At 47.0% G+C, this 26,724-nt stretch overlaps 1 protein-coding gene across 2 annotated transcripts in view; it reads right to left on the reverse strand.

Annotated features, from left to right (window-relative positions):
- DYNC2I2 (dynein 2 intermediate chain 2) overlaps window positions 1–26,724 on the reverse strand; it is a 257,564-nt gene that overhangs the window by 47,269 nt on the left and 183,571 nt on the right. For both annotated transcript variants that reach the window (XM_069609178.1, XM_069609177.1), the window contains exon 5: window positions 9,312–9,421. In XM_069609178.1, coding sequence (XP_069465279.1) covers window positions 9,312–9,421 — 110 coding nt within the window. The remainder of the gene's footprint in view (window positions 1–9,311; window positions 9,422–26,724) is intronic.

Below are 26,724 nucleotides of genomic sequence, written 5' to 3' on the forward strand. Positions count from 1 at the left end.
AGCCTTAACAGGGACCTTCCACCAATACACCTTGTTTTGTGAAGTGGTGTACGTGGACAGAGATGCTAGGTAAGCCTTGATGGAGTTAAATAATAGGCCAGAGTATAGTAAGTGGAGCATGTAGTGAAGAATGTGTGTGGGAGTACATTCAATAGGGTTTATATCCTTTGATCGCCACCATATTACACATCTTTTCCATTTGCTGAAGTAGCAGTGCTTGGCGTTAGGTTTGCGTGCCTCCTTGAGGATTTCCATACACCTTTGAGGTAATTTTTAATGTCCAAACTCTATTACCTCAGAAGGATGACAGGCCGAGTTGACCTTGTCAGGAGTCAAACCTGCAACCTGCAGGTCACACACATATTGTAGCATCGAGCAATCAACCCACTGAGCTATCTTACCGGCTATAGCTATCTTACAGGCTATAGTAAAATGAGCAATTACATGTCAGAAAGCAAATTACACTGTGTAGCGGATACCATTAAACTGGTAACAGCAGGCCAGTTCATCATCAGGTTTGGTGCAAAGTTGGCCACATGTCAAGCCTGCGGGAATCTACTTTTTAGGCTTCAGAGGTTGGCAAAATACATACCATTGGGAGGGCTCATAGCTGTGTATTAAAGCTGGCAACTCTGCCGTGCTTATTCCAGCTCCTATGTCTTTTTAGCACTCCTCTAGAGAACTACTCATCTCGGACGCTCCCCCCAGCTCCACCTTCCTAAATCTCCTTAAAAGCTGCGCCGTTATGAGGCGGCATGCAAGCCGCACAACAATGAGTGCAATAAGGCATAACTGTGTGGCCTATTAACCCATTTGCAGGTATTCCTCAAATATGCAAATTGATGTGAGGTAACTTGAAGGTGTGTGCACGAGTTTGCGTGAAGTGTTTAGCACTTGCCCTAAACACATCCAATGTATGGACTTTGATGTCATAAGAACCTTAACGCGGAATGGGTGGTGTCCGGTGGTACAGGTCAGTGGGGGGAAGTTAGCAGGCAAACTATGTCACCAGATCTGATGTTATCCCTTAGGTTACCCATCATAATGAACTGACAGGGAGGGTCTGTCGCAAAAAGGTGTTTTGAATGCAAACTGCCTGCCATCCACGGAGATATGGGACAACTGCATAATAAAACAAACCAGCAATGACGATTATCTTGAAACAATAGTGATCAACAACGCTTCTTAAACTATCATTTATAAACAGCACAACTAGAAAAGTCCTGTTGTGTGCATTGCAACCTTTTGCAAAACGTTTGCCATATACTTTTAGTGGGAAAACGTTTATTAAAATAATGGCACCCTTGTAGCACTATAAGCTTTTTCGATGTTCTTTCTTTGCCTATGTTTGAGCGGACCAAAGTAGCACAGGCATATGATCAACGGCCAACAAACCGCCTTACAAGACAGTGAGAATGAGCAGAGGGGAGAGGGCTGCACCTGCCGCCGGCAACATGTTCGCAGAGAAAGAGAGGTCTGAGGCTCCACAGCAAACCCTGGGTATGAAGTGCAGAGAATGCCTTCCAGGTGGCTACGCTCTGAGCTGCTGTCCCCCTTCCCCACGTGCTTTCAAGAGCTCTGTAACTTGTCGTGGTTACATAACTCTTGAAATCAGATGCACTGGCGCCTGCCGCAGCATTGCAGACCTGGCAGCAGGAAGCCCCTACATTGATAAAGAAACGGACACAAAAACAGAAGCTCTGAGCTTCTGTTTTCGTTAGTTTTTTTTCTCAAGATAGGTGTCGCGAAGCCTAAGCCAGGGATTGCAAGCGAGCCACCAGAGGTCGCAAAAGCGACCTCTGGTGACCCCTAAATGCTGGTACACCCTGTTGACATCCCTTTTTGAGTTTCATACATACTCTTGCACCTTTAATGTTCTGTCTTGCTTGGTATACTATCCTGGTAGACATCTGTTACAAGTGTACTGTATACACTCACACACTTGACAGTCTTTTACACTTGTTCTGCTTTGCCTGTGGCATGGCTGCCAATATGCCCCAGCGTCCCCTCTTCCCCTGGGTGGCCTCACCGGCTCTTGCTGGCGTATGTTGATTCCTCCTCGGCTTCTCTCCCACAGATTCTCGACATTCTCTTTGCGTCCCTCTGGGCTTCAACTGCATGGAGGCTGCCTTCTAGAACCTGCAAACCCACAGGAGCCTTTCTAGTGTTCTTACAGCATACTGCCGCTTGCAGCCCGCTCCCTTTATCCTGGTCGGTGACCCGGTTGGCTCCACAAACACCGCTGCAGCCCCACGGTCTCTTGGTCAGCACAGACAGAAGAACAAGTTACTTACCCATGGTAACGTTCTTTCGATTGGATGTTCCTCCCACGTATTCCTCATCTTATGATATTCTATCTCTCCAGTTTTGCTGCTTCGGAAAAAGATTTTTCGACAGAGGGCGCTGTATGTGGTGTCGCCGCGTCGATGTCCCTCGAGGGGCTCTGTCGATCCTCGACGTCATCAGCATAAATAGCGCATGCAGTGCCCGTTGGCTTCAGTTCTGTTTTTCCTTTCCCCTTCTTAGAGGAATTAACCAGGCGTACCCAAGACCGTAGGCTCTCAGAAAGCGTATAGTGTAATACACGTAAATTGTACGGCGAGTGGCCTGGGAGGAACATCCAATCGAAAGAACGTTACCAGGGGTAAGTAACTTGTTCTTCAAATGGATTGTGTCCTCCCAAGTATTCCTCATCTTATGATAGACTCCCAATGCAGTAACAATTTGGAGGTGGGAGTATCACTCAATTTAATCATGGACCGAATGGAGGACGGCTTTAGCAAAAAGGCCTCCCTGACTGGAGGAAGAATCCAGACAGTAGTGTTTGACAAATGTATGAATGGACGATGAAGTGGCAGCTGAGCAGATGTCATTTATTGGGACAACCCTTTGAAGAGCCGCAGAGGTTGCCATGCCCTTTGTGGAATGAGCCCTTATGCCTTCCGGCGGGTCCTTACCCGCATGTCTATAACATTCGCCAATGGCCAGGATAATCCATCTGGATATGGTTTGTTTGGCGACTGCCAGGCCCAATTAGGGGCCGGTGTACCCAATATAAAGTTGATCAACCTGGCAAAATTTAGCCATTCTTGAAATATAGAAACTTAGATCCCTTTTCGGGTCTAATCTATGTAATCTCTCCTCTTCTTTACCTGAATGAGGAGGAGGATAGAAAGTTGGCAACGTTATCTTTTGCGACAAATGGAAGTCGGAGACTATCTCCGGTAGAAAAGATGGGTTTACCCTGAGGATGACTTTATCTTTGTAGAAAGTAGTATGAGGAGGCTTGCAAGAAAGAGCCTGCAACTCACTTACCCTGCAGGCTGATGTTATTGCGATAAGCAAAACAGTCTTTAATGTCAAGAGCCTTAAAGGGCATGAATGTAAAGGCCCAAATGGGGTACATGTCAAGAATTTTAAGACAAGGTTTAGGTCCCAAACAGGTACATTAAATGGAACTGGAGGGTATACATTAAGTCCCTTTAGAAATTGTGCAATCAAGGGGATTTAAAAATAGGAATCCTCTTCCGGGAGCGCTTAAAAATGGAAAACGCTGCCAGGTATCACTTTATGGCTCAAATCTGGAGCCCCAGATTGGCTAAGGGTAATAGAAAAGAAAGAACCATAGGTGTGTCACATTGGAAAGGATCCACATTCTTATCCTTCCACCAGTTGCTGAAATTGTTCCAACGGCAACGGTACAATGATTTAGTTGCTGGCCTTCTGGCCAAAAGCAAAATCTACATTACGTCATCCGGGAGGTCCCAATACTTGTATCTCCGCCTTTCAGAAACCATACATGAAGGCTGAGTGTCTTGACCTCTGGATGGAGAACGTATTGGACAGCAGATGGACAAGGCCAGAAAGTCCGGCTACCGGGTCCTCCTGGTCCAATCCGGAGCAATTAGGATCATGGATTTCCCAAACTTTCCCAACCTCCTGATCACATGAGGAATGACAGGGACTGGAGGAAACGCATACATGAGTGGAAACTCCCAGTCCACTACGAACGTGTCTCCTGGAGCCCCTCTTGGGGGAAATTCCCTGGAGCAATACTGTTCGCACTACCGGTTGAGCATGGTCACAAACAGATCCACTGGAGGGTTTGCCAAAGGGTGAAGATCTCTTGAAGGACTTCCTGAGCTAGTTCCCCACTCGTGGGAGACTGTGCTCTGCCTGCTCAGAGCATCAGCTGCTGTGTTCTGCTCTCCGGCTAGGTGAACTTCCGCTAGAGAGATTCCTTCTTGTATTTCCCAGAACCAGAGCTGCATTGCCTCTCTGCACAGTGGTAGTGACCCTATACCTCCTCTCTTGTTGAGGTAGTACATGGCCACTGTGTTGTACGTCATTATCAGGACATTCTTTCCCTGGACAGAGGGCAGGAATGCCCTCAGCTCCAAAAGGTTAATGTGTAGTTGGACTCTGATGGAGACCAACGACTGCTGATTGTCAGTTTGTTGGTGTGGGCTCCCCACCCTGTGAGTGAGGTGTCCATCACTACTGTTATCTCCAGCCACGGGTGCCAAAAATATTCTCCTTTGAGAATTTTGTCTTTGCAAGCCCACCATTCCTGAGCAACCTTCCTTGGAACTTGCAGTTGGTCTGACATATTCCTGAGAATTGCGACCACTGAGTCCTGAGAGCCCATTGCAGGGATTTCGTTCTCAACCAGGCCTCTGGCACCAGGAAAATGCAGGATCCCATGAGACCGAGCAACCTCAGAAAATCGAAGGCCGGTAGATGCTGGGCATTCTGGAATTTTGCTACCAGCTGCTGAATGTGTTGAACTCTCACCTCGGGTGGCGAGGCTTTCTGCGAGGAAGTATCCAAGACTGCTCCAATGAATTGGAGTCTTTGGAATGGTATCATAAGGGACTTCTTGAAAATGAGGGAGAAGCCCAGTTTGTGAAGGGAGTGACAGGTGATAATGAGATGTTCCTGGGCTTGCTTGGGTGAACGAGCCCTGATCAGTCAATCGTCCAGGTAGGGGTAGATGTGAATCCCCCCTCTCCTGAGACTCGCTGCCACCACTGCCATCAACTTGGTGAAAACCCTCAGGGCGGAGAGCCGCCCGAATGGCAGAACTCAAAAATGAAAATGAGAACTGCCAATCGCGAACCTCAGGTACTTTCTGTGATTGAGATTAATTGGCACATGAAAGTAAGCATCCTGAAGGTCCAATTATACCAACCAGTATTGGAGTTGGAGAGCCTGAAGGTTCTGAGAAAGGGTAACCATCTTGAACTTGTCCTTCCTGGAAAACTTGTTAAAGTTTCTTAAGACCAAGATGGGTCTCAATCCTCCGTCCTTCTTGGGAATCAGAAAATAAGGGGAATACCAACCCTTGTTCCTTTCCGCTAAAGGTACATGTTCTATTGCACCTTTCTCTAGCAGGATTAAATTTTCCTGCACAGTTGGTTCCCGGTGGATGATCTTGAGGCCTTTTTTGAAAGGGAAGGCAGTAACCTTGGCCTACCGTTTCCAGTGCCCAAGCATCTGAAGTAATGCCCTGCCATTCGTTCAGATGCTGAGAAATTCTGCCTCGCACAGGGGTCTTGTGGGTCAAGGCCTCAGAGTGGGTTAGTCGCGGCTGAGGGTAAAGTTGCCACTGCTGTGGCTGATTTAGCACCCCTTCCTAGTCCACCACGAGGGAATCTTCTTTGTCCTTTTTGTCCGGCCTGTCCTCTTCCTCTTCTAATTGAGGAATAGAAACAAAACGAACGACATCTCCAGGAAGATGAGCCTGAATAGGGCTGTTGAGGTTGTCGAATGGAGGCTTTAAGGGCTTCAGCTGTCGCCTTTGAGGTCTGCAGCTTTTGCAGACTCTCATCTGCCTTGCTGCCGAACAAGCTCGAGCCGTCAAAGGGCATATTGAGAAGTCTAGCCTGCACGTTGGGTGCAAACACAGACTTCCTGACCACACAAATCTGCATAGTACGGTGCTAGCAGCCATTGATCTGCTGATGCTGTCAGCAGTATCCAATCCTGACTGCAGACATTCTCCCATTGCCTCCTTTCCATCCTTAACTATAGCCAGGAAGCCGTCTCTTTCTTCGCCTTCCGGAATGTGATCAGCCGCCATGGCAACACAGTCCCACAGGGTATAAGTGAATCGGGAAAGAATACAAGTCACATTGGTAGTTTTCAAGGCCCTGCGGCCCACCGTGAAAACCTTACGTGCCCAGGCATCCACATCTATCTGGGGGCATAGAGGGGTAAGCCGACTGCCTGGTTGATGTGGCAGCCTGAACTACCAAGCTTTCATACGTGGGGTGCTTGCTCAGGTATTCTGGATCGCTGCTGGAAGGCCTGTAGTTCATTGCAAAGTTTCTATTAACTGCAGGTCCAGATTCCGGGTCTTCCCAATTTGCAGTGACTTTCCTCTGAAGGGCCTTATGGAAGGGCAGAATTGGGTCCTTCTGAGGACCCTGGACCAGGATGTCAGTCATGTCACCCTGTTCATATGTAAGAGAAAATCTGCTCCAACCCATATACTAGGTGACCTTAGTCATGAGCTTTCTATAGGACGAATCTGCATGCTCAGAGGGGTCAGGCCTGCCAAATTCCAGTTCAGGCGAGGTGTCAAGACCACTAGCCAACTGGAGACTTTTTGACTCTTCATAAATGAGCTCTTCTGGCACATTCTGGGAGCCTAATTGAAACCCAAAAGGAAGGGAATCCTCTTCAGAGGGCTGTTCCTCCTCATAAATCAAAGACATAGGGCCTCATTACGAGTCCGGCGGTAGCCGTGCCGGAAAAACCAGCAGGCTGCCGCCGGACCTGTAATACCATTCCGCCTCCATGATTGCCAGAATCACCGGGGCATTACAACCCCGGTGACGCAGTAATTCTGGAGGCAGAATTTTGTAAATCCCCATTCCCATGGACTCCATGGGGATGGGGACCATGGAAACACTGGTTCCGTCTATGACAGAGCCAGTGTTTCCATGTCCGCCTGCAGGCAGGTGGTGTTAATACCGCCAGGTCAGACCTGGCGGGAGTGACACCTCCCGCCTGCAGGACTCGGAATCAGCCGGCCCAGAAATAACAGTGGCAAGCGGATTCACCGCCACCGTTGTTTCCAGACTGGCTGACTTGTAATGAGGCCCATAGACTTAAAGTATTTCTTCGGGACAGGTTTGTAAATCTTGTCCTGTATGCCAAAAGGCTTCGACAAAGTCGAAGTGGCCATCGACGGTGTCGAAGACGGCTTAGAAAATGACGCCGGTTTACTCGCGCTGCCTTCGACTTTGGCGTCGACAGATCTGACTCCGATGGAGTCGACAAGTTGTCGAGGTCTTCAATGCCTTATGTCAAAGAAGGACTTGGTACCGGAGTCCACACGCTCGACGACTTCTCGTTGGGTCGAGAACTTTCGACATATTGCCGGCATCATGCTCGGCTTCGAAGTTGTAGCCTTCGACTTCTCTTTGTCGTCTGTGGGAGCGACCGGGGCCTGGCTCTTGTGTGTTTCTTTCGAGGGGGTTGAGGCCACATTCTCAAAAATACGCATCACCTCTGACCGAAATGCGTCGCACTTCGTGGGGAATCGGATTTTGTCGTGCATCTGATTACCTCTGTAGAGGAATCAGACGAAGAGGGAGACCTAGGACGTCTCTTCTTCGCCTTCTTTGAGGAAGAAGACCAAGATTGCCGCGATCGACTCCTCGATCGGGACATCTTTGACTTTTTACACCGGGAGGAGTCTCTAGACCAATCTGACTTTTTCTCCTGATTGGAAGAAGACTTCGATGCCAACCTGCACACCCCCAATTTACCTCTACGCTCCCTGAGAGCTCTCTCTGTCACGGCCTGACAGTACCCAAAGTTGTCGGTACATCTTCGATCCGCAGTGATGGTATTTTTTTAAACAGGACTTTGGTGTTGAGTCGAAGAAGACATTTTTCTTGCGAAAAACTGAAGCGCACCGTTAGTTACTCGAAGCGTAAGTTTGGAAAACAAACGGAAGCCAACGGGCGATGCATTGGCTATTAATGCTGATGACGCGACGATCGACAGAGGCCCTCAAGGGACATCAACGCAACGACACCGCATACAGCACCCTCTGGCGAGAATTATATTTCTGAAGCAGCAAAGCTGGAGAGATAGAATATCATATCATAAGATGAGGAATACGGGGAAGGTCACACTCCATTTGAAGCAGCATTCTCCAGCCAGCATCTGCCCGTCTGCATGAGTAAGATTTCAATTTTTCCATAGCTGCATTTCAAAGATGAGGACTCACAGAGAAGGTGGTATTCATTGGAACCTGGGGTTAATTACTCAAAAACTGATGCAAGCAGAACTAGAAGCAGTTTAAGGTAACCACAAGCCTTCTACCAGAATGTGAAATCCTCAGTGACACAAGTCAGGAAAGAACACTACAATATACCTGCATGCTACTTGCAAAAGACACTTTAAATTAATCAATAGAATTCCCCACCAACCATATTGAACCCCTAAACTGATGCACAAGATAAACAGGGATGCATGGAGATGTTCCAGCAACCTTTGTGCATATATGATGGGAGCTGCTGGGGGATGTTCCAGCAAACATTGTGCATATAGTGGGAGTGGCCAGCTGAGGGGATGTTTCAGCAACCTTTATATGCATATGTAGTGGGAGCGCAGAGCTGTGGGTATGTTCCAGCAAACGTGCATATGTAGTGGGAGAGCCCAGCTGTGGGGATGAACCAGCAACCTCTGGCCATCTGTGGGGATGTTCCGTTTAACTTTGGGCATATGTGGTGGGAGTGCTCATGTGGTGGAAGTTCTCAGCTACAATGCTCATTGGGGTAAGAGTGTCAGACACATCACTCCGTTTTCTGGATTGGCAGGGCCACTCCGTAGGTATGCCTGATCGGCTTACTAACCGTCAAAAGTTGCAGAGGGATGCAACAGAGCAGGCCCTTGGCACCTTGCTTGGTGTCTGATAAGGAACAGGAGGAAGTGGGCTGTTGCAGAAAGGGGCCGCAAAGCACTCAACTGGTAGGGTGGCGAGATGGAATCCTTACTCTCGATATGGGATTCTATTAGGAGGATCCAGCTGATCAGATGCCATCTCAAACGTTTTATGTGTCATGGTGACCTCTGGACTTCTTCTAATGCTACAAACATAATTGTCACATCAGGTGCTAAAGGGGCAGGCACGCTCAGCAGACGACCTGCGCACATGGGATGTTGGCCCTTTGTAATGTCTTCAGGTATTGTATTGGTATGTACTGTTTTGGAAATGTGCTGTGCACAGGCAGAGTTAATAAAAGATAATATACAAGGTGCTTTGTACCGAGTATTAGGCACCCATCGCTTACCTGGTAGACAGGATCGGTGTGGCTGTCACCCATGAGCCCCGTACGGCAAATCAGAGCGTCATCCATCCGGCTTGTGTCCCACACCAGCACTTCCCCACTGTACAGTCCACCTGCCATCCAGAGACCAAAACACAAGAGGGCAGAATGCCAGGTCACCCGACTTGGACTTCAACACCAAGCATCTAGCATGCAGGGAATTTAAAGATAGCAGCCAAAACAAACATCTGATGAACTATAGCTGATGTTCTACAAGAAGGGTCCTCAAATTATAGTCATTTTAATCAACAAAACAACACCATACACGTCCTCGGTAACTGCATCCTGAAAGGCAATACGAGCATTGTCTTTAAGCCTCAGGAAGTGGGATAGGGGCTGATAGGGCCAATGGCAAGGGCACAGAAACACCTTGTAACAGTGATGAGGAACTTTGAACATGGGCTACTGCTCAAATACAGGCCGCAAGAAAATTATAGGATAAAGGATTCACAAGGACATACAAAATGACTTTATGGGGGACATTAATGTGAGCGCGCCGAGCTAAGGATTTTTCCTTCAATATATTTCTCTCCCGTTTGTGCTTTTGATTTCACCAACTCACATATTAATTTGTTTAAATTTAGGAGAAAGTTGTTGACCAACTATCATATCACCAAAGTACACACTGCATCTGTCGACTGTGAAATAGCCACCGGAGAGATGAACCCTTTATCTGCTAAAGATTTATCTGCCTCCACATATTTAGATCATTTGGAAAATGATGCCGATGTCGTAATGATTTGGATGCGGATACCATCTTGGAAAGGTATGCCAGTACGGATAGGGACAAGAGTCAAATTGAAATGTTGTCCTAATATTTTCAAAATTGATGTATTTGAAGGACTAGTCCTAAAGGATTTTAGAAATGTGAACACTAAAATCAAACAATCACTATAATCTTATTGAGGAGCAACATTTTGGCGATAAACAATCTACAGCCCGCTAGTGCCATTGTAGTAAGTCAAGCAGACGAGGAGGGGGTGGTTATCTGGGACAGAAATGTATGCTTGACAGAAGCATATAGTCAGCTTCATGATTCTGATTACTATTAGTTGGAAGAAACAGTACTCACAGAAATAAAATCATTATTGGGTTATCTATTATAAAATTAGTTCAAGAGGAATCCGTTACAATGGGAAGATCTTCTCTTTTTGAAAAATAACATCCCGTGACTCTCATCTTTTACTTTCTACCCAAAGTGCATAAGAACATTACATACCCCCCCTGTGAGACAGATTGTTTACTCCAATGGACATTTCTCCAGCCCTTTGTTAAAGGTCTGAATTCCTATATAAGGGATACTCCTGACCTTCTATTAACGCTAGAGGAGATAGTCCGGGAGCCAGAGTTTGCTTTGGTTTTCCTTGATGTAGCATCACTTTATACCAGTACGAAACATAAGTATGTCTCCTTGCATTCAACATGCTGTGGATTGGAGATCCATTAGTTATAAACAGCAAAATCAAATGCAACGAATGATGTTGAAATGTTGACTTGAACACGTTTTCTTGCCATTCACATTTCATTAAAATGTTTTTTATATCATGACATTTGTCACAATAGATAAGTAAAGCAACAGAAGGTGAAGATAGAAACACTGACCGTATAATTCCATCTTGCAATCATCAATGAATGACCACATATTGGTAATTAAACCCAATTTTCCAACAACACTAAACAAGGAATATGCTACCAACATAGGACTTCTCAATGAGTGAAACAGGGCTATATGCCAACAAATAAAAAATAAAAAAAGATAATTTCATAACAAGGTAAAGAAAGACATGTCCTGGTGTTCATGATGTATCACAGAGAAATCAACCTGGCTAACAAACGTCACTGGCTCCATTCTTCCAAAAACTATCTTGGGAATCTCGCCTTTATGAGCTGCCTCAATCTTGCTCATAGCGGTCACAAACCAGAGGTTAGCCCACCATTCCTTCACATCTGGAGTTCGAGGGACTTTCCAATTACGAGCTACCACCACCCATGCCGATACCAAGAGATGGGAAATGTGAAGGCATCATGAAGCAAGACACAGCCACCAGATTCAAAGTTCAAATGAAATACTTCTTCCAACTTAAATGTCAGGATGTTATAAGGCCTAACTTGCTCTGTGCTAAGGTGGGATTTCCTTAGTTAAGGAAACTAAGGATAGTCCAGAGTCAGTACGTTTAAACCTATACTTGCCCTCACAACTAAAGCTAAACAAAATGTGTAGGGATGTCAACAACAAAACTAAGTAGTGTTCCAAAATAAAGTTCTGAGCTCCATCCAGCACTTGGCTTACTTTCTAGCTCCCCTTGCCCAAGGCAGTTCCACAAAGTCTCAGGGTTCTCTTCCCCAAAAAGACAACACCATTCAAAAAGGGCCTCGAGGTTCCCTTCCTCAAAGCAATAACACAGTCTTGGGGTTCCTTTCCCCAAGGAAACAACACAGCTTTGAAATGGCCTCAGGGTTTCCTTCCCCAAGGCAACAACAAAGTCACAGGGTTCTCTTCACCAAGAAGACGACAGTTCCAAAAGGGCCTTGAGGTTCCCTTCCTCAAGGCAACAAAGTTCACAAGGTCTTAGGCTTTCCTTCCCCCACGACATCAGCTTGTCCAGCTCGCCAGCTCACATTTAGTTTCAGTCTCTTAACATTCAAAACCAGTTCCAGCTCAAGTGTACACTTCTGATTCCTTAATAGTTTACACAGGTTATTCTTTTCTGCTTTCACTTCAGCAATCTCTTTCATCTGTGCTTGTATTGTCTTTGGCTTTCACAAACAGGGTATCCTCGGTATAGGTGTAGTTGTCAGACCACACGGTCTACCCATTACAGGTCAAGAGACCGATAACCCAAGGTTTTCTTGCACATACAGGGTTTTCCTCTCATTTGTTTGTTTGTTTGTTTGTTTATTTGATATAGCGCAAAACCAAACCCGAAGGTAGAAGGGCGCAGATATTACAAGAGTACTTGAGAACTTGGTTACAAGGTGATACATAAGTAAAAACAGTTGAGACATATATTTACAAATGTAGGTAAGGTGAAAACATTAAGGCAAGATGAGATAAGCACGAGGCAAGCGGGTGAGCATAGAAGGCATAGTCAGGAGGGCAGGTTGTTCAGTCAGGTTATGTGTCGTTAGCACGTAGCCAGGCGAGGGCCTGGCATCTGAAGCTTGGGTAGGGTTGGTCAGTTCTGAGATTGGCAGGGAGTCTTTTGCAGGTTTGGGCTGCTATGACCGGAAAGCTGGAGCCGCCGGTGGTACTTTTTTTGTATATGGGCACCATTAAGGTATCTACGCTGGCCCTTCTAGTGGGATGGTTAGACGATCTCTTGGCAATTCTTTCTGTCAGGTAAGGAGGAGCTATGTTGTTGAGGCATTTGGATGTGAGGGAGAGGGTTTTTAGGGTAATCCTGTCCTTAATTTTTAACCAGTGGATGTTTCTTCTGGCGGCGGATATATGATTTCTGGATGGGATGTTTAAGGCTGCTCTTAAAGTGTTATTTTGGAGAGTTTGTAGTTTATCGAGGATGTATTTGTTTGATCCTGCATACAGAGCGTTGCAATAGTCCAATCTGGATATGATTAGTGCATTAGCCAGTGTGATGCAGCATGTCTCGGATAGGAAAGGTCTGCACGCTCAGATTAATTTACAGGTGTACGCTGTGGAGGATGCTAGGGTATTGATTTGCTTCTTGAAAGTGAGTGCTGAGTCAAGATACACCCCGAGGGTTTTGACTGCAGGCATCACTTTAATGACATTATTGTCGATGTTAAAGGAGGTATAGTTGGGGTCAAGTTTTTTAATTGCTGTCTCTGTGCCAAGGATTAGCAGCTCCGTTTTGTCGTCATTGAGGCAGAGTCCATGGGATGCCATCCATGCCTGAATGAGGAGATATATCTTGTTTACCAAGGCCGAATCCTCGGCATAGTTGCCCGAAAGGGGGATGAGGATCTGTGTGCCATCAGCATAATTTGTGTAGATAACACTAGTCTGTCCAACTTGTCGAATAAGGGCTTGGTAAAGAGGTTGTACATCATAGGAGATACACAGAATCCTTGGGGGACGCCACAGGAGACTTGTATGGGATCGGCGGCTGCTAGGGGGGAGAAGACTCTCATTGTACGGTTGGCAAGGAAGGATTGCACCCAGGATATGGCGTCACTTGAGAAATGGGCGGCTGAGCTGAGGTGATTGCATAAGACAGCATGATCTACCAAGTCAAAGGCCGCCGATAGGTCAAGGAGGAGTAGCATAGCTGATTTTCCATTGTCCTTCAGCTCGCCAATTGTGGTCTTGAGGTCTATCAGGGCTGTTTCGGGGCCATGAAGGGGGCGGAAGCCCGATTGGCGTGAGCCTAATAGATGGTTGGTTTCCAGGTAGTCCTGTATTTGCAAGTAGGCTACTCTGTCTATGATTTTTAATAGGAAGGGGACGGTGGTTATAGGTCTGTAGTTGGTTGGTATGGCAGGGTCAAGTGTTTGTTTTTGAGCAAGGGGAGTACCCAGGATTGTTTGAGGTTGTTGGGTACTAGGTTTGACCTGAAGGAGGCATTGATGAGCTTGGCGATAAAGTGGGCAAGATCTCTGGCTGCATCCTTGTTAATTTGGGGTGGACAGTTGTCTCCTTTACATTTGGAAGGTTTTAGCGAGAGTATGATTTTTTCAGTCTCTGGTATAGTTATTTGTTTGAAGGGTTGCTCCTGTGTTTTGGTTTACATTCACTTTAGTTTCTCCTTGCCAGTCTCTTGGCTTTGCCACAATGTGTTTTCTCTTTGCCAGTTCTTGGCTTTGCCACCATGTGTTCTTTCATACAGTTCACTCTGTGGTACTCACTTTTCTTTACCACATATCTTTCACACTCTTCAGTAATGTTTACTTGCTTTTCACTTATCTCAGAGTGTTTGTTCATTGCCTCTCAGTGTTTACTACGTGGGCTTCAGACATGCTTACTTTCCATTCATAGGCTTATCAAAACTTTCCTTTAGCTCAGTGTTCAATCATTCTTAACTCACAAGGCTTTCTCTTATAGTTCAACTTGCTCTTAGAACCCCTTACTTTGGGTTCACTCTTGCTTGCATATCAATTTTCATTCATCCGCTTTGATCACACCTTATTACTGCGCCAGAAAAAATGATGCCGATTGTATCACAGGCCCAAAGCACTCGGCCTGGCTTTTCTCCTGCTGGTCTCTTTGTCTCGATTGTCAGCTCTACCTTTTATGCACCTGCAACCAGTTAATAGGTTGCAGGTGTGAGTCCTCAAGCCCATTTGCCTGACCATCATTACTGGTGTTCTCTGGACATGCCTGATCCTCACACCGACCTTCAGGTCTCTTCCTCGCCATAGTACCAGAGTCGTGAAACGACATGTTAGTGTGTACCACTCCTAGTCACCTCTTCCTCGTCCCAGTACTAGAGTGGTATGAAGGAAGGGGAATGCGATTTACAACAGCCTATAAAGGTAGGGGGAGACTAAGGTTGGTTATCAAGGGAAAAGGAGGATAACAAAAGGGTAACAATATCCCATAAAGGCTGATGGGACTGAAGGTTCATCATGAACTGGAAAAGAGTTAAATCGCGTCTCACCCAAGGATATCCCCCTTCCATTTCCCAAGTCTCCTCTACCCAGGTGATCCTCCCTCGCAGATCCACCCCCAGGGTCCGGATCCAAAAGTGATGGCCCTTCCCTGGCCACCTGAGCAGAGGATATTGGGGAGAAAGAAGTGAAGACGCCCTCAGGTTCCTCACAGTAATCATTTTAGAAGATGCCTTTCTCACCTTAGACAGCCCCTCCAGGTCCTCATCTCCCAGTAACACTATTAAAGGCGTAATGGGCAAGTCTATACAGATAATGTTTTTAATTTGGGCAAGCGCTTCCTTCCAATATACCTGAATGAGGTAACAAGACCCCCATATATGAAACATTGTACCAGTGGCCTGCATACATCTCCAACAACATGGGGATAACATAGAATTCACATCTATATAGTATTTTATAGCTGTTCCTTTTCAATTGTACACACCTAGATGCTTTGGCGTCTCTCGAGATATATTATACCAGGCCATATCATCAGTGGGAGAGCCCAGGTCTGCCTCCCAATGAGCCATATGGAGGCAGACGGTTTAATTCGTCTCGCATTCAGAGATTTATATAAAGATGATACCTTGCACGTGGGAGTTCATCCAAAAAAATCTTCAAATGGAGTGGTGTCCTTTTTTCCCTGCTTGGCCACTCTTGTGTCTGCCACCCAATGCCTTAATTGAATATATCCAAATGTATCTGTTTCTTCAGCCAGAAACATCTGTGCACATTTCTCAAAGGTCAGTGTGTGGCCCTCCTCAAACAACTGACCTATCCTTAACAATCCACTATGCCTCCACGAGTAATTTCTGCACTTGCTGACCAGAGAGGAAATCAAAGGATTGCCAGATTCGTGCAAGTGAGGAAGGAAAGGTTGTCACTGCAGATCTCTGCGCCGCCTTGTCCCAATAGCCTAATGTGGTCTTGGTGAAAGGGAGTAAACCACCATTGACCACCATTCATGCAACAGGATACCAATACCCACCCGCTCAATTTCCACCCAATGTTTTGGGGCAGACTCTGTCCCTTTACTGTCGAGTATAGGAGCGATCTGCGCAGTATACAAATAACTTTCCAAGTCCAGAAGCTCCAGACTCTAGGAACTCTGGGAACCAGCTTATTCCGTGTCAACTTAACAATCTGAGTTTGGAAGTCCCATAGTACCTTATTGGGAATAATAATCGGAAGACCCATATAAATGTATAGAAGCTTCGGGAATAAAAAACATTTTAACTGCTGCAACCCTCCCAAGCCGTTTTCTCCCATCTTTCCCAATACAATTTAAGCATGGAGAACAACTCAAGGATATTATGCTTATATAAATGATGATAGCTGGGCGTAAGGTGGATTCCTAAATACTTAAGGCTGACTGATTTCAATTGAAATGCAAACCACCTCTTTAACCCCTGAACTGCTTCTAGTTGTTTCACTACGTTAAGCAGGATTGATTTTGCAAAATTCATCTTAACCCCAGAGGCCCGGCAAAAATAATCTAGTAAAGAGAGTAGTCATCAATTCCTGCATAAAGAATAAAAGGTTGTCTGCTTAGAACGCCACCTTATGATGGGTTCCAGCAATGTCTATACCCCGAATTAGCTCAAAAGACCTACTGTTAGACACCAGCGGCTCGACAGATAAAGCAAATAGAAAAGGGAACGATGGGCAGCCCTGTCGGGTCCCCCTAGATAATGTCACTGGCTCTGAAAGTGTGTCATTCATTTTAATCTTTGTAGTTGGATGGGCAACATTTGCCAATACACTCCTAATAAGAGTATCCTGGGAGGTAAGTGTCCCGGGAGGATAGCTCAGCGGCAACGTCCTCGCCTTGGAAACAAGATGACACAAAGCAACACAGGTTTGATCCCCGGGTCCACGCTTAGAAACGTCTGGGTATTAAGCGTGTTATAAATACACAACTAAGACATATTCCGGTAACAGCGCTTCGATGCCCCCGGGCTATGTGAGCACTTTAAAAATACAAATTAAAAAATGTAATTTTCTTTAAAACAAAAGTATGGCCATACCAAACCCAGAAAGCGACTCAGATAGATAGGTCCAATCCATTCTGTCAAATGCTTTCTTAGAGGTCAACTGATAAGACCACCAGAGCACGATTCCCTCTTCTAGCCCATTCAACTACATATATAGCCCTCCTAATATTATCCAGGACCTGGTGCCCGGGAATAAAAACCAGTTTGATCCCTATGAATAAATGTGGGCGTCATAGTTCAGGACCGCCATCAGCCTATAGGAAGCACATTCTGAGATTTCTTTCCCCCATAGTACGTGTAACTGCACCAACATCTACTAAACTATTAAACAATGAAACTAGCTGTGGGACTAGAACCTCCCAGAATTTCTTATAAAAAGGGCAGAGAGCTATCAGGGTCTGGTGTTTTATTATTGAGGAGAGAACAAATTACCTGTAAAATCTCTCCTGCTGTAATGGGCCCCTCCAGTTTCATCCTATCCACCTCTAGGTGGTCCGGATAAAGTCCCTCTGGAGACCCACAGCTCTTCAGCCCTGAAAATATCAGAATAGTATTGGACCAAAATGCGCAATTTAGCTGGATCATCCACATGGATACAGCCTCCAATATCTCTCCGCTTGGCTATGGGGTTACGAGCCCGCTGCGCCCTTAAATTATAGGCCAACATAGGTGAGGGTTCATTAGAAGTGTAAAAATAAAATGGTTTTGTCTGCAACATGTTATATGAAATATCCGCTGCCCATAGCGCCTTCAATCCTGCACGCACCCCCTGTAAGCGTATATATATCTTACATAACCCCATCTCTCATATTGCAAATCTAAAGCGTTCACCTCTTCCTATTTATCTCGTCTCCAAGTTCCCAGCATTAGTTTCCTTGCTACGGCAAGGCTAATGAGTTCCCCAAGCAGAGTCGACTTAAAGGCCTCCCAAACCGTAACCACAGAAATGTCCTCAGTTATGTTGTTCTGAAAGTATAAAGAAATCGCCTCAGATATTGAGGTGCAATAAGCCTTGTCTGCCCACAGGCAATCATTTACCTTCCAAAGGGTGGTCTTCCTCGGGTGCAAGGCATATGCATCCACCTGAATAGTAATGAGGGCATGAGCCGAAACGACCCCCAATTCTATTGTAGATGCCGTAACCGCTTCTAAAAGGAGACTCAAAACCAAAACAAGAGTCCATACACGAATAGCTGCAGTGTACAAGCAAATACACATGATGGCCCCTCTCCCGGCGCGGATGTCTGCATGCATCAACCAATTGTAAATCCATTATGGATTGTTTAAGCGAGATCGATCTGGTAAGGCCAGGATCTGCTGTAGATCGTGATCTGTCAATCCAACTGTCCAATAATACATTGAAATCTCCCCCTACGATCACACTACCTTTTTGAAATTAATCATTGCAGGGGAATATACGAGCATACAACTCATCCTGATGTTGGTTAGGCCCATAAACAGAAACTAATGTCAGATCCCTGTCCCCTAACTTGACATGAAGGCCCAGGATTCTCCTCTGATTATCACTCAGCTCACCAATCGTTTTGGAAGCCACCGTGCAATTATGGAGAGGGAGCAAAATATTGGTGCAGAAACCAGTTAGACCGTAATCCTGACCAATCTTCTTTCAAAAGATGTGCCTCTTGCAAAAGGATTACATCAGCCTTCAACTCCATCATTTTCTCCAGCACACTTCTCCGTGTCATAGGCCAGCTGAGGTCCTGCACATTCAGGGGGATTATCTTGAGATCACCCATGTATGGTCCAATTGCTTCTATTATTCCAAAGTAAAGCATCACCACATGGAAATGCGGTGGCCCAAACTGGTCGATATTGAAGCGAACTACAGGAGGCCCCATTGTACCTTCCTCAAACAACCCTGTCATTAAATATGCACAAACCCAAGCATGCTCCATTCTGTCTGGAAAGAGCCCATGATCACTCAATTGTAAGTATACCAAAATACTGTTGCAAAAAATTGGAAACTTAAAATAAAAACAAGTAACCCCAAAAACGGGTATTCCATAGATTAAAAGAAAAACCCATGAACGGGGAGGAACTCCTGATACCCGGTCTATAATAATCGCTCCTGAAAATTGCAACCCTCTGGACCCACACCCGGTACCCAGTGTGGGTCAGACTCAACAAACAACCATCCCTTAAAGGGGGATTCAATCAAGCATCAGTCTGGATATAACTACACCACACTCAATCCAAACTCCTTATGAAGTATGTCCTTCAGACTCACTGCTCCTTTCCCGCCTATCTTGCGAGGCACATCTGCGATCTTTGTAAAGACTCTTCCTGGATCTTGCGCCAGCCATGGCAATCCATTCTGCTATATCAGGAAAACAGATGGCAATGTAAAGAAACACCTAACCAGAAAGCACTTGCATACATTACTAGGTAACTTTGGGGAGAGTAGGAAGCTCTCTTACGTATAGCAAAACTGCAGCAAAATTCCTGTCCTCCAAACCTCAATCAGCGCTGCAGCAGAATGTCTATATCCTTTTCCCAAAACAGGAACACTGAGTTAGCTCTATCAATACATGTCCCCCAGGCTCATGCAATCCTCCAGAATTGTGCCGCCGGCAATTTAATGATCTCCACAAGAGGTCAGAAGACGGGGCTTGCATTGCCTACCCTCCCACTGCCAACCCTAGCACGTACCCCTTGCCACAGACGGTGAAATCCTGATGTCTGCTTGCCAACAATCCGGACCACGCCCTCTTCTGCCTGCAATAAGTGCCAACGTCTGCCGAGCCTCACAGATGTCAATGTGGCCACTTGAGCTGAATTATTTTGTTTTATTGGGAGTATACAGAAATGAATTATTCATTTAGTTCTGTTTTATAATAGCTGCTGACCTCTCTTAGCACCATTTGCTTGTGAAGTAGTCACGAATGTGCACACTATGGCTGTAGTGTTCGTGAATGATTCTGCACTTAAGTTCATGAAATAGGTTGTGGATATCTAGCTTTTAGATTCTTTTTTAGATATTTTAATGTATACGTGATATGATAGGTTATTTATAACGTGCTTAATACCTAGAGGATTCTAAGCGCAGACCCGGGGATCGAACCTGTGTTGCTCTGTGTCGTCCTGCTTCCTAGGCGAGCACGTTGCCGCTGAGCTATCCTCCCGGGATAAATTGTGTTTTGCATTAAGCTAGGACGTTATCACTATATCCACTGTGTTCTTATATCTAGGGTGCCTTCCAATATGGCACCTTAATTACACTTTTACTCTTGTATAACTTGATGGTCACGTGGGCTGTGCCATTAGATGCAGGAATTGAGGGTTCTGTTAATGTAATATGTATCAAGCCTACAATGTGGAATCGTAGGATTTGGGTTAGAAGACTGAAGCTGAAAAGTTCGAGGGAGAAAAGACAAAGTAATTTTTTAGAAAATAACTGTCTGCTCTCCCCTGAACATTTCAGACTTTGCCCTTTCCCCCACCCCATTACTTACCAAAGTGCCGATGTCACCGACATCCATCTGCAATGCGTGTATGGGAACCGGCACCGCAGGGTCTGCTTTTCTTTTTTTTTAGAAATATTTTATTGAGTCGGGAGCGCTGGACACCCCCCGCAATCCCCGCTCACATTACAGTGAAGAAGGGTGCGGGGGACACCCCCGCAGCCTTTCTTCACTAATATTTTGTATTGCATTTTGTTTGAATTTTTAGGCTATACGAGATTTTCGTATAGCCACGATTCGGACAAATATGGTATACATATTTTTTGTTTGGTATTTTTGGACGATTCCGAATTGTAAACTTGCTTGACAAAGTCCTGTGTGGGACAAAGCATGTGGCGTTATGTTGTACCCTTCATGGATGTTTTCCTTGCCCATGATTTGATTGTGAATTGTCACAATACATTTTTGCAATTTCTTTAAATAAATCACTCTTTTTGCACTTTAATAGAACGTGTGCCTGGGTATCTTTTCTAGAGCCGGCATCTGCACTTTGTAGTTATGGCGGTTTGTCAAGGCTCTGTTTCTTGTGAGAGATATATATAGCATACATTACTTATCGTAATTGTATTTCTGATGCTTGCATCTGCTTAGATTCACATGCTTTTCATAGGCCGACATCGAGTGGTAGGTGTGGAGTATTGCATGACTTGTTTGAGAAGTTTGAAAAGGGATGTCGGTTGGGTGTGTTTGTTATACTGTCCATAGTGTGACGTGTACTGTACCAATAATCCCTCAAATGTCGAGGTCCTTCAGATTGTATTTTTCTGGCATTAGGGAGCATAGAGTGTATGAGGGAGTACAGGAAAGTAAGGCGGTGTAAGATGTTTATGTATCATCATTAATGTCTACTCTAACGGGACCGTCTTGGTCCAAGGCCCTCAGGCCAACCTTCATCTCTTTGATAGACGCTTTCCAGGCCTCATCAACTTCCTTTCTTCTCCTGCTGTACCCCCTCCTCTATCCTTGGCTACCTTGCTGTCCCCCTCCCTCCCTGCCCCCTCTCAGGCACTTTCTACACTTCCGCAGGGCGTACCTCGGACCTGTACCCCTCCCCGGAAGTCCTTCAAGGAGGGCAACCTTCTCCACATTGCCACTCTGAACTCCCGCTCTGCTGTCAAACATTCCTCCGATATCTGCCGCCTTCTTGAAGAACTTGACCTCGATGTCCTCGGTCTCACTGAGACATGGTTTACGGCCAGCTCCGTCACCAGCTTTGACACACTCCTACCTGATGGCTACAAGATCCTCTCCGGGCCCAGGCCCAACCGCTCTGGTGGGGGTGTAGCCCTTATCTTCCCTGAGTGGATTCCTGCCTCTGTCACTCCTACGCAGACCTACTCTTATTTTGAATGCCTCGTCTGCAGGCTTTCTCTCTCCTAGCCATTCCCTTACTGTGGCTACTATCTATCGGCCACCTGGTCAGATTTCTTCCTTCCTCTCTGAATGGGCAGACCTCTCCTCCTCACTCCTGGCCTCCACGACTCAACTCCTCCTTCTTGGAGACTTCAATATCCACTTGGATGCGTCATGTCCTCCCTCTGGACTCTTTCACGACCTCTGCGACTCTCTCTCACTCACCATTCTCCCCTCTGGCCCGACTCACTCTGCAGGGCACACTCTCGATCAGGGGAGTTGCTAGGTCTGGAAAAGACCCGGGGCTAAGCTGATGTCAGAACTGTTGGGACTGGGGGCTAGCTAGTATTTTGGCTGCAGCTCCTGAGATTCTATCCGGGGCTACAACCAAAAGATCAGGGGCTATAGCCCCCTTAACCCCCCTAGCAATGTCCCTGCTCTCGATGTACTGATCTCTTCAGACCTTCCCCTCTCTGTCCCTCTCTCCACTCCTCTCTCCTGGAGTGACCACTTTCTCCTATCCCCCCACCTCACCCTCCCTAACCCGCAGGCCAAGCCTCCTCCTTCACAGCCTCCCACCTTCTCGGTCATCCGACCCGTGAAGCGCGTGTCAGTTGAAGCTTTCGCCGCCACCTTCTCACCCCCTCCTCCCCCTCTGGCTGACTCTCACCCTGACACAGCCCTCTCCACGCTCCACTCTTCTATATCTGATACTCTTGATATCCTTGCCCCTGTCACGAGAATCCGCCTGAAGCCCAAAGCCAAGTGCAACTCATGGTATGACTCAGACCTCGTCACCCTAAAATGCAGCTGTAGGGTGGCCGAGAGGAAATGGCGTGCTTCAAGTTCATCCTCTGACAAACTGGCCTGCCGCCTGCTGCAAAGGCAATATTGGCTTCCGTCCTCACCAAGAAGAGAGCTCATATCCAAGCCCGTGTCTCTGCAGCATCTAACAACTCGGCTGAACTCTTTAAAATCTGCAAGGAACTGGCCAATCCTGCCGCAGTCTCTACCTCTCCTGTCCCTTCCCAGGCCCTCTGCACGGCTCTGGCTTCTCACTTCATTTCTAAAACTCAGGACATCCTGTCCTCACTCTCCTCCTTTCACCTCCCCCCTTCTACTCCCTGCTCTTCCTCTGGCCCTTCCTCTGCCACCCCTCCTCCCTCCTTCTCAGCCTTTCCCCTTTTCTCTGCAGACAAGGTTTCTAGACAAGTCTGAACTATGAAAGTCTTGTCGAAACAGGTTCACCCCTGTTCCTCCAAAACTATCAAGGACCACATCGACTCCCTGGCTCCTGCCCTGGCTGATTTCTGCAACCACTCCTTCGCCGGAGTCTTCCCTTCCTCCCTAAAGCACTCCCTCGTGCACCCGCTTCTAAAGAAATCCTCTGCAGACCCCTCCTGCCCGGCTAACTATCGCCCAATCTCCATCACTCCCTTCCTGGGAAAGCTCCTGGAGAAACTGCCCATCTCCCAGCTCAATCTCAACACTGAATATGTTGGTTGTCTTCATGACCATCAGTCTGGCTTCAGACAGAGCTGCCAGAAGCACGGAAACTGCTCTCCTGAACATCCGTGAAGACCTGCTCACCAACCTTGACTCTAATACCCCGTGCGTTCTCATCTTGCTTGACGTCTCTTCTGCCTTTAACACGGTCAACCATGCCATCCTGCTCAACAGCCTGCGTGATAACCTAGGTATCACTGGTCAGGCTCTGGCGTGGCTGACTTATTTCCTCTCCAACCGATCCTCCCAGGTCCAACTGGGGTCCTTCCTCTCCGACATCTTTTTCTCTACCTGTGGTGTCCCCCAGGGATCCAACCTCTCTCCTTGGCTGTTCAGCCAATACCTGGCACTCCTTGCCCACCGCATCGCCGCTCTCTGTCCCAACTTTCAGTGCTATGCAGACGATAATCAGCTCATCTTCAGGCTACCCTCGGCCTCCTCCTCTCCTTCCCTCATCTCTGACTGTCTGTCTGTCTTCCATCCAGGAGTGGTGTGCCGCCAACGACCTCTGCCTTAATGCCAGTAAGACTGAGATTCTACTCATCGGCACACCCACTCCCTCCTTCCCTGCAGCTCTCTGGCCGGCCTCTCTTGGTCCTCTTCCTACTCCCACCTGCAAGGTTAAAAATCTCGGGGTCATCTTCGACTCTGCTCTCTCCTTCTCCCCTCACATCTCTGACGTCTCTAAGAAGTCACAGTACCAGCTGCACCTCCTTAGAGGTATTCTTCCATTCCTCTCCTTCCCCCAGAAGCTCACTGTCTCCAGAGCCCTGGTTCTCTCTAAGCTGGACTATTGTAACAGCCTTTATCTAAATCTACCTGCCTCTACCCTCCGCACTCTGCAACTTATCCAGAACAGGACTGCAAGAATTGTCCTTGGCCTCAAGCCCAGGGATCGTATCTCTCCAGGACTGAAATCTCTGCAATGGCCCCCGGTGGCTGCGAGGATAAAGTTCAAAACCCTCTGCATTGTACACAAGGCCTTCTGGGGTCTGGGACCGCAATACCTTCAACTCTCTCTTCCTAAATATCTTCCTTCTCAAGCTCTTTGCTCATCCGCCTCCAACTCCCTCAGTGTCAGTCGCTTCTCCAAGCAACGAGTTGGTGGAAGATTACTCTCTTTGCCTGGGACCTCTCTCTGGAACAGCCTTCCTGCCTCCCTGAAACTCGAGGAGAACCATCTCCGGTTCCGGAAGCACCTCAAAACCTTCCTCTTTGCCTCTGCTTTCTCTCCCCCTCTCCCCTGCTGATTTTCTGACTGAAACTGCTCGGGTTACCTGGCCACCCTCTCTGATCTCTGGCCTAGGCCCCGTCAATTTGCCCACTTGCACTGCCTCCCTGGCAACCCCTGCACCTGGGGACCGTTCTGTATCCCTACAGTCCCCCACTAGCACTTTTGTCTGCACGTTCTTGCACCTGCCACCAGCTGGACGTTATTTATTCTCATTTATTCCACTTTTTCCCCCATGTACTGCACTTTCCCCTCTCCCTTCCCCCGCGCACTTTTCCTTTCCCCGCTTCCTATGCACTTGCACGATCTGAATGACACTTGGCCTACTAGGATCGTTGTCTGTCCTCCCCTTGTTCCCCCCGCCTCATTGCGCCTTGAAACACTTGTGTATAGGCGCGTTATAAATGCCATTTCATATCATATCATATCTTCAACATCAAGAGGGGAGACACATGTGAATCGAAGCAGATACAAGCATCGGAAATACGATTACATTAACTACTTCATGCCTTCTGAGGTTTGTGGATCTGCTTAGAATCACATGCTTTGCATAGACTAGCAAGCATTACCTGGAGAAGGTGGTGGGTTGTTAGAAGGTACAGCAGCAAAAAGATGTCTTAACACTGATTGCCCCACTTGAGAGTCGCTTCTTGAATGTGTATCCAAACAGTAGTGTTGTGTGAAGGTGTGAATGGAACTACAAGTATCTGTCTTGCAAATGGCATCTGAAAGTACATTTGCTATCTATAAATGCTAGAGTAGCTCCTGTGCCCAGAGTGGAGTGTGCTCTGGGCATGAAAGCTAAGGTTTTCTTGGACAGAAAGTAACAAATTTGTAGATTTAGAGACAGGATCCCCTTTTCTTCCCGTGGCTATGGAAACAAGAACTGATCTGTTTTCCTCAGTTGCTTTGTTTTGTCAGATAGTACATAACAGTTCTCCTATCGACTAAAGTATGGAGCTTTTACCTGCTAAATTAGTTGGGTTTTGGAAGAAATCTCGAGGTTCTATGGGCTGGTTGACATGGAACTTTGACATAACCTTTACACCTGCGCCTACTGATCCCCTCTACATTAGGGAACCTCTAAAACCAGATTCTTTAGTGGCCACAACCACAAGGAAAAGGGCGGGCACTCCATTAGTGTCTGCTGAGGCACCACTTGAAAAGGAGAGCAAAATATGCTATGTTCTAGGTAGCAGCCAAGGCCTGGGCCCGCCGCTGTGACCATCACTGAAGACCGCTGCCCCCTCCGGCTTCCAGTGTGCAGGGAGATCCCTGCCCGTGGCTCTCTGTGTCCCGGGCTCCTTCTGGGAACTGCGTTGGCTGCGGCTCTCCCGCTAGTTCACCGCTCCGGAGCCGGCCCCCGCCTTGTCAGCTCACCACAGGGGTATCTGTAAGTCAGTTGCCGGCTGCTCTCTCCTCTTCTCCACATCTGCTGCAGAGCTCGGCCCAAGTGCTCCACTGATGGGCCGCACGTCATCCTCTCTTTCGCCCACACCCCCGTCGGCATCAGCACTACCACACATCGGCATAGCCAAGCTCCCACCAGCTTCCTTTTGCTGCGGGGAATCTTTCAAGGGGGCTGCTCTCCCCGTGCTCTCTTCCACCACCAGCAGGGTGGGGAAGGGGCAAATATGTTGATTTCTTAGCTGCTGCTACACTGCTACCACCTCTTCATTGCAGGCCGGGGGGATGTGCTTCAATCAGCAAGTCTTCCCCGCAGCGCGGCCATCTTGGATTCCTCCATATACAATTTCAATTTGCCTTCTTGTAATTTACTTATTGAGCTTCGAGTTGTTTTCACATTGCAATTATTATTTTTTTGGACACTTTGTATTGATGAAATAACACAAACAGATGTGAGTCAGTGGAACATTACAGAATTACAGTACAAGTATGCAGCGCACAGTGGGACACCTACATTACCTCGGAAGGGGACATCACAGACAAGCTTATGACGAGGAACTGTCCCTGGCAAGATATGCTCGGAAGGCAGTCCATATGTCCTTAGGGCGACGGATGCTTGGCAGTAATGTGATGTGTATTTCCTCCATGTTGTTGGCCCAGATGACATCGCTCAACCACATCTCGATCGTGGGAGGCTCTGAGTCCACCCCATCAAAATAGCCCTCTTGGCCAGTAGCAACCCCAAGTTTAAGAATCCGCGCTTTACAACCTCCTGCTTCCCTGTGTAGCCCAGTATACATCCCCGGGCGGTTTGTGTCGACTGTAGCCTCAATATG

Source organism: Ambystoma mexicanum, chromosome 8 (assembly GCF_040938575.1).
Source record: "Ambystoma mexicanum isolate Mex_15411 chromosome 8, UKY_AmexF1_1, whole genome shotgun sequence".
Taxonomy (NCBI): domain Eukaryota; kingdom Metazoa; phylum Chordata; class Amphibia; order Caudata; family Ambystomatidae; genus Ambystoma; species Ambystoma mexicanum.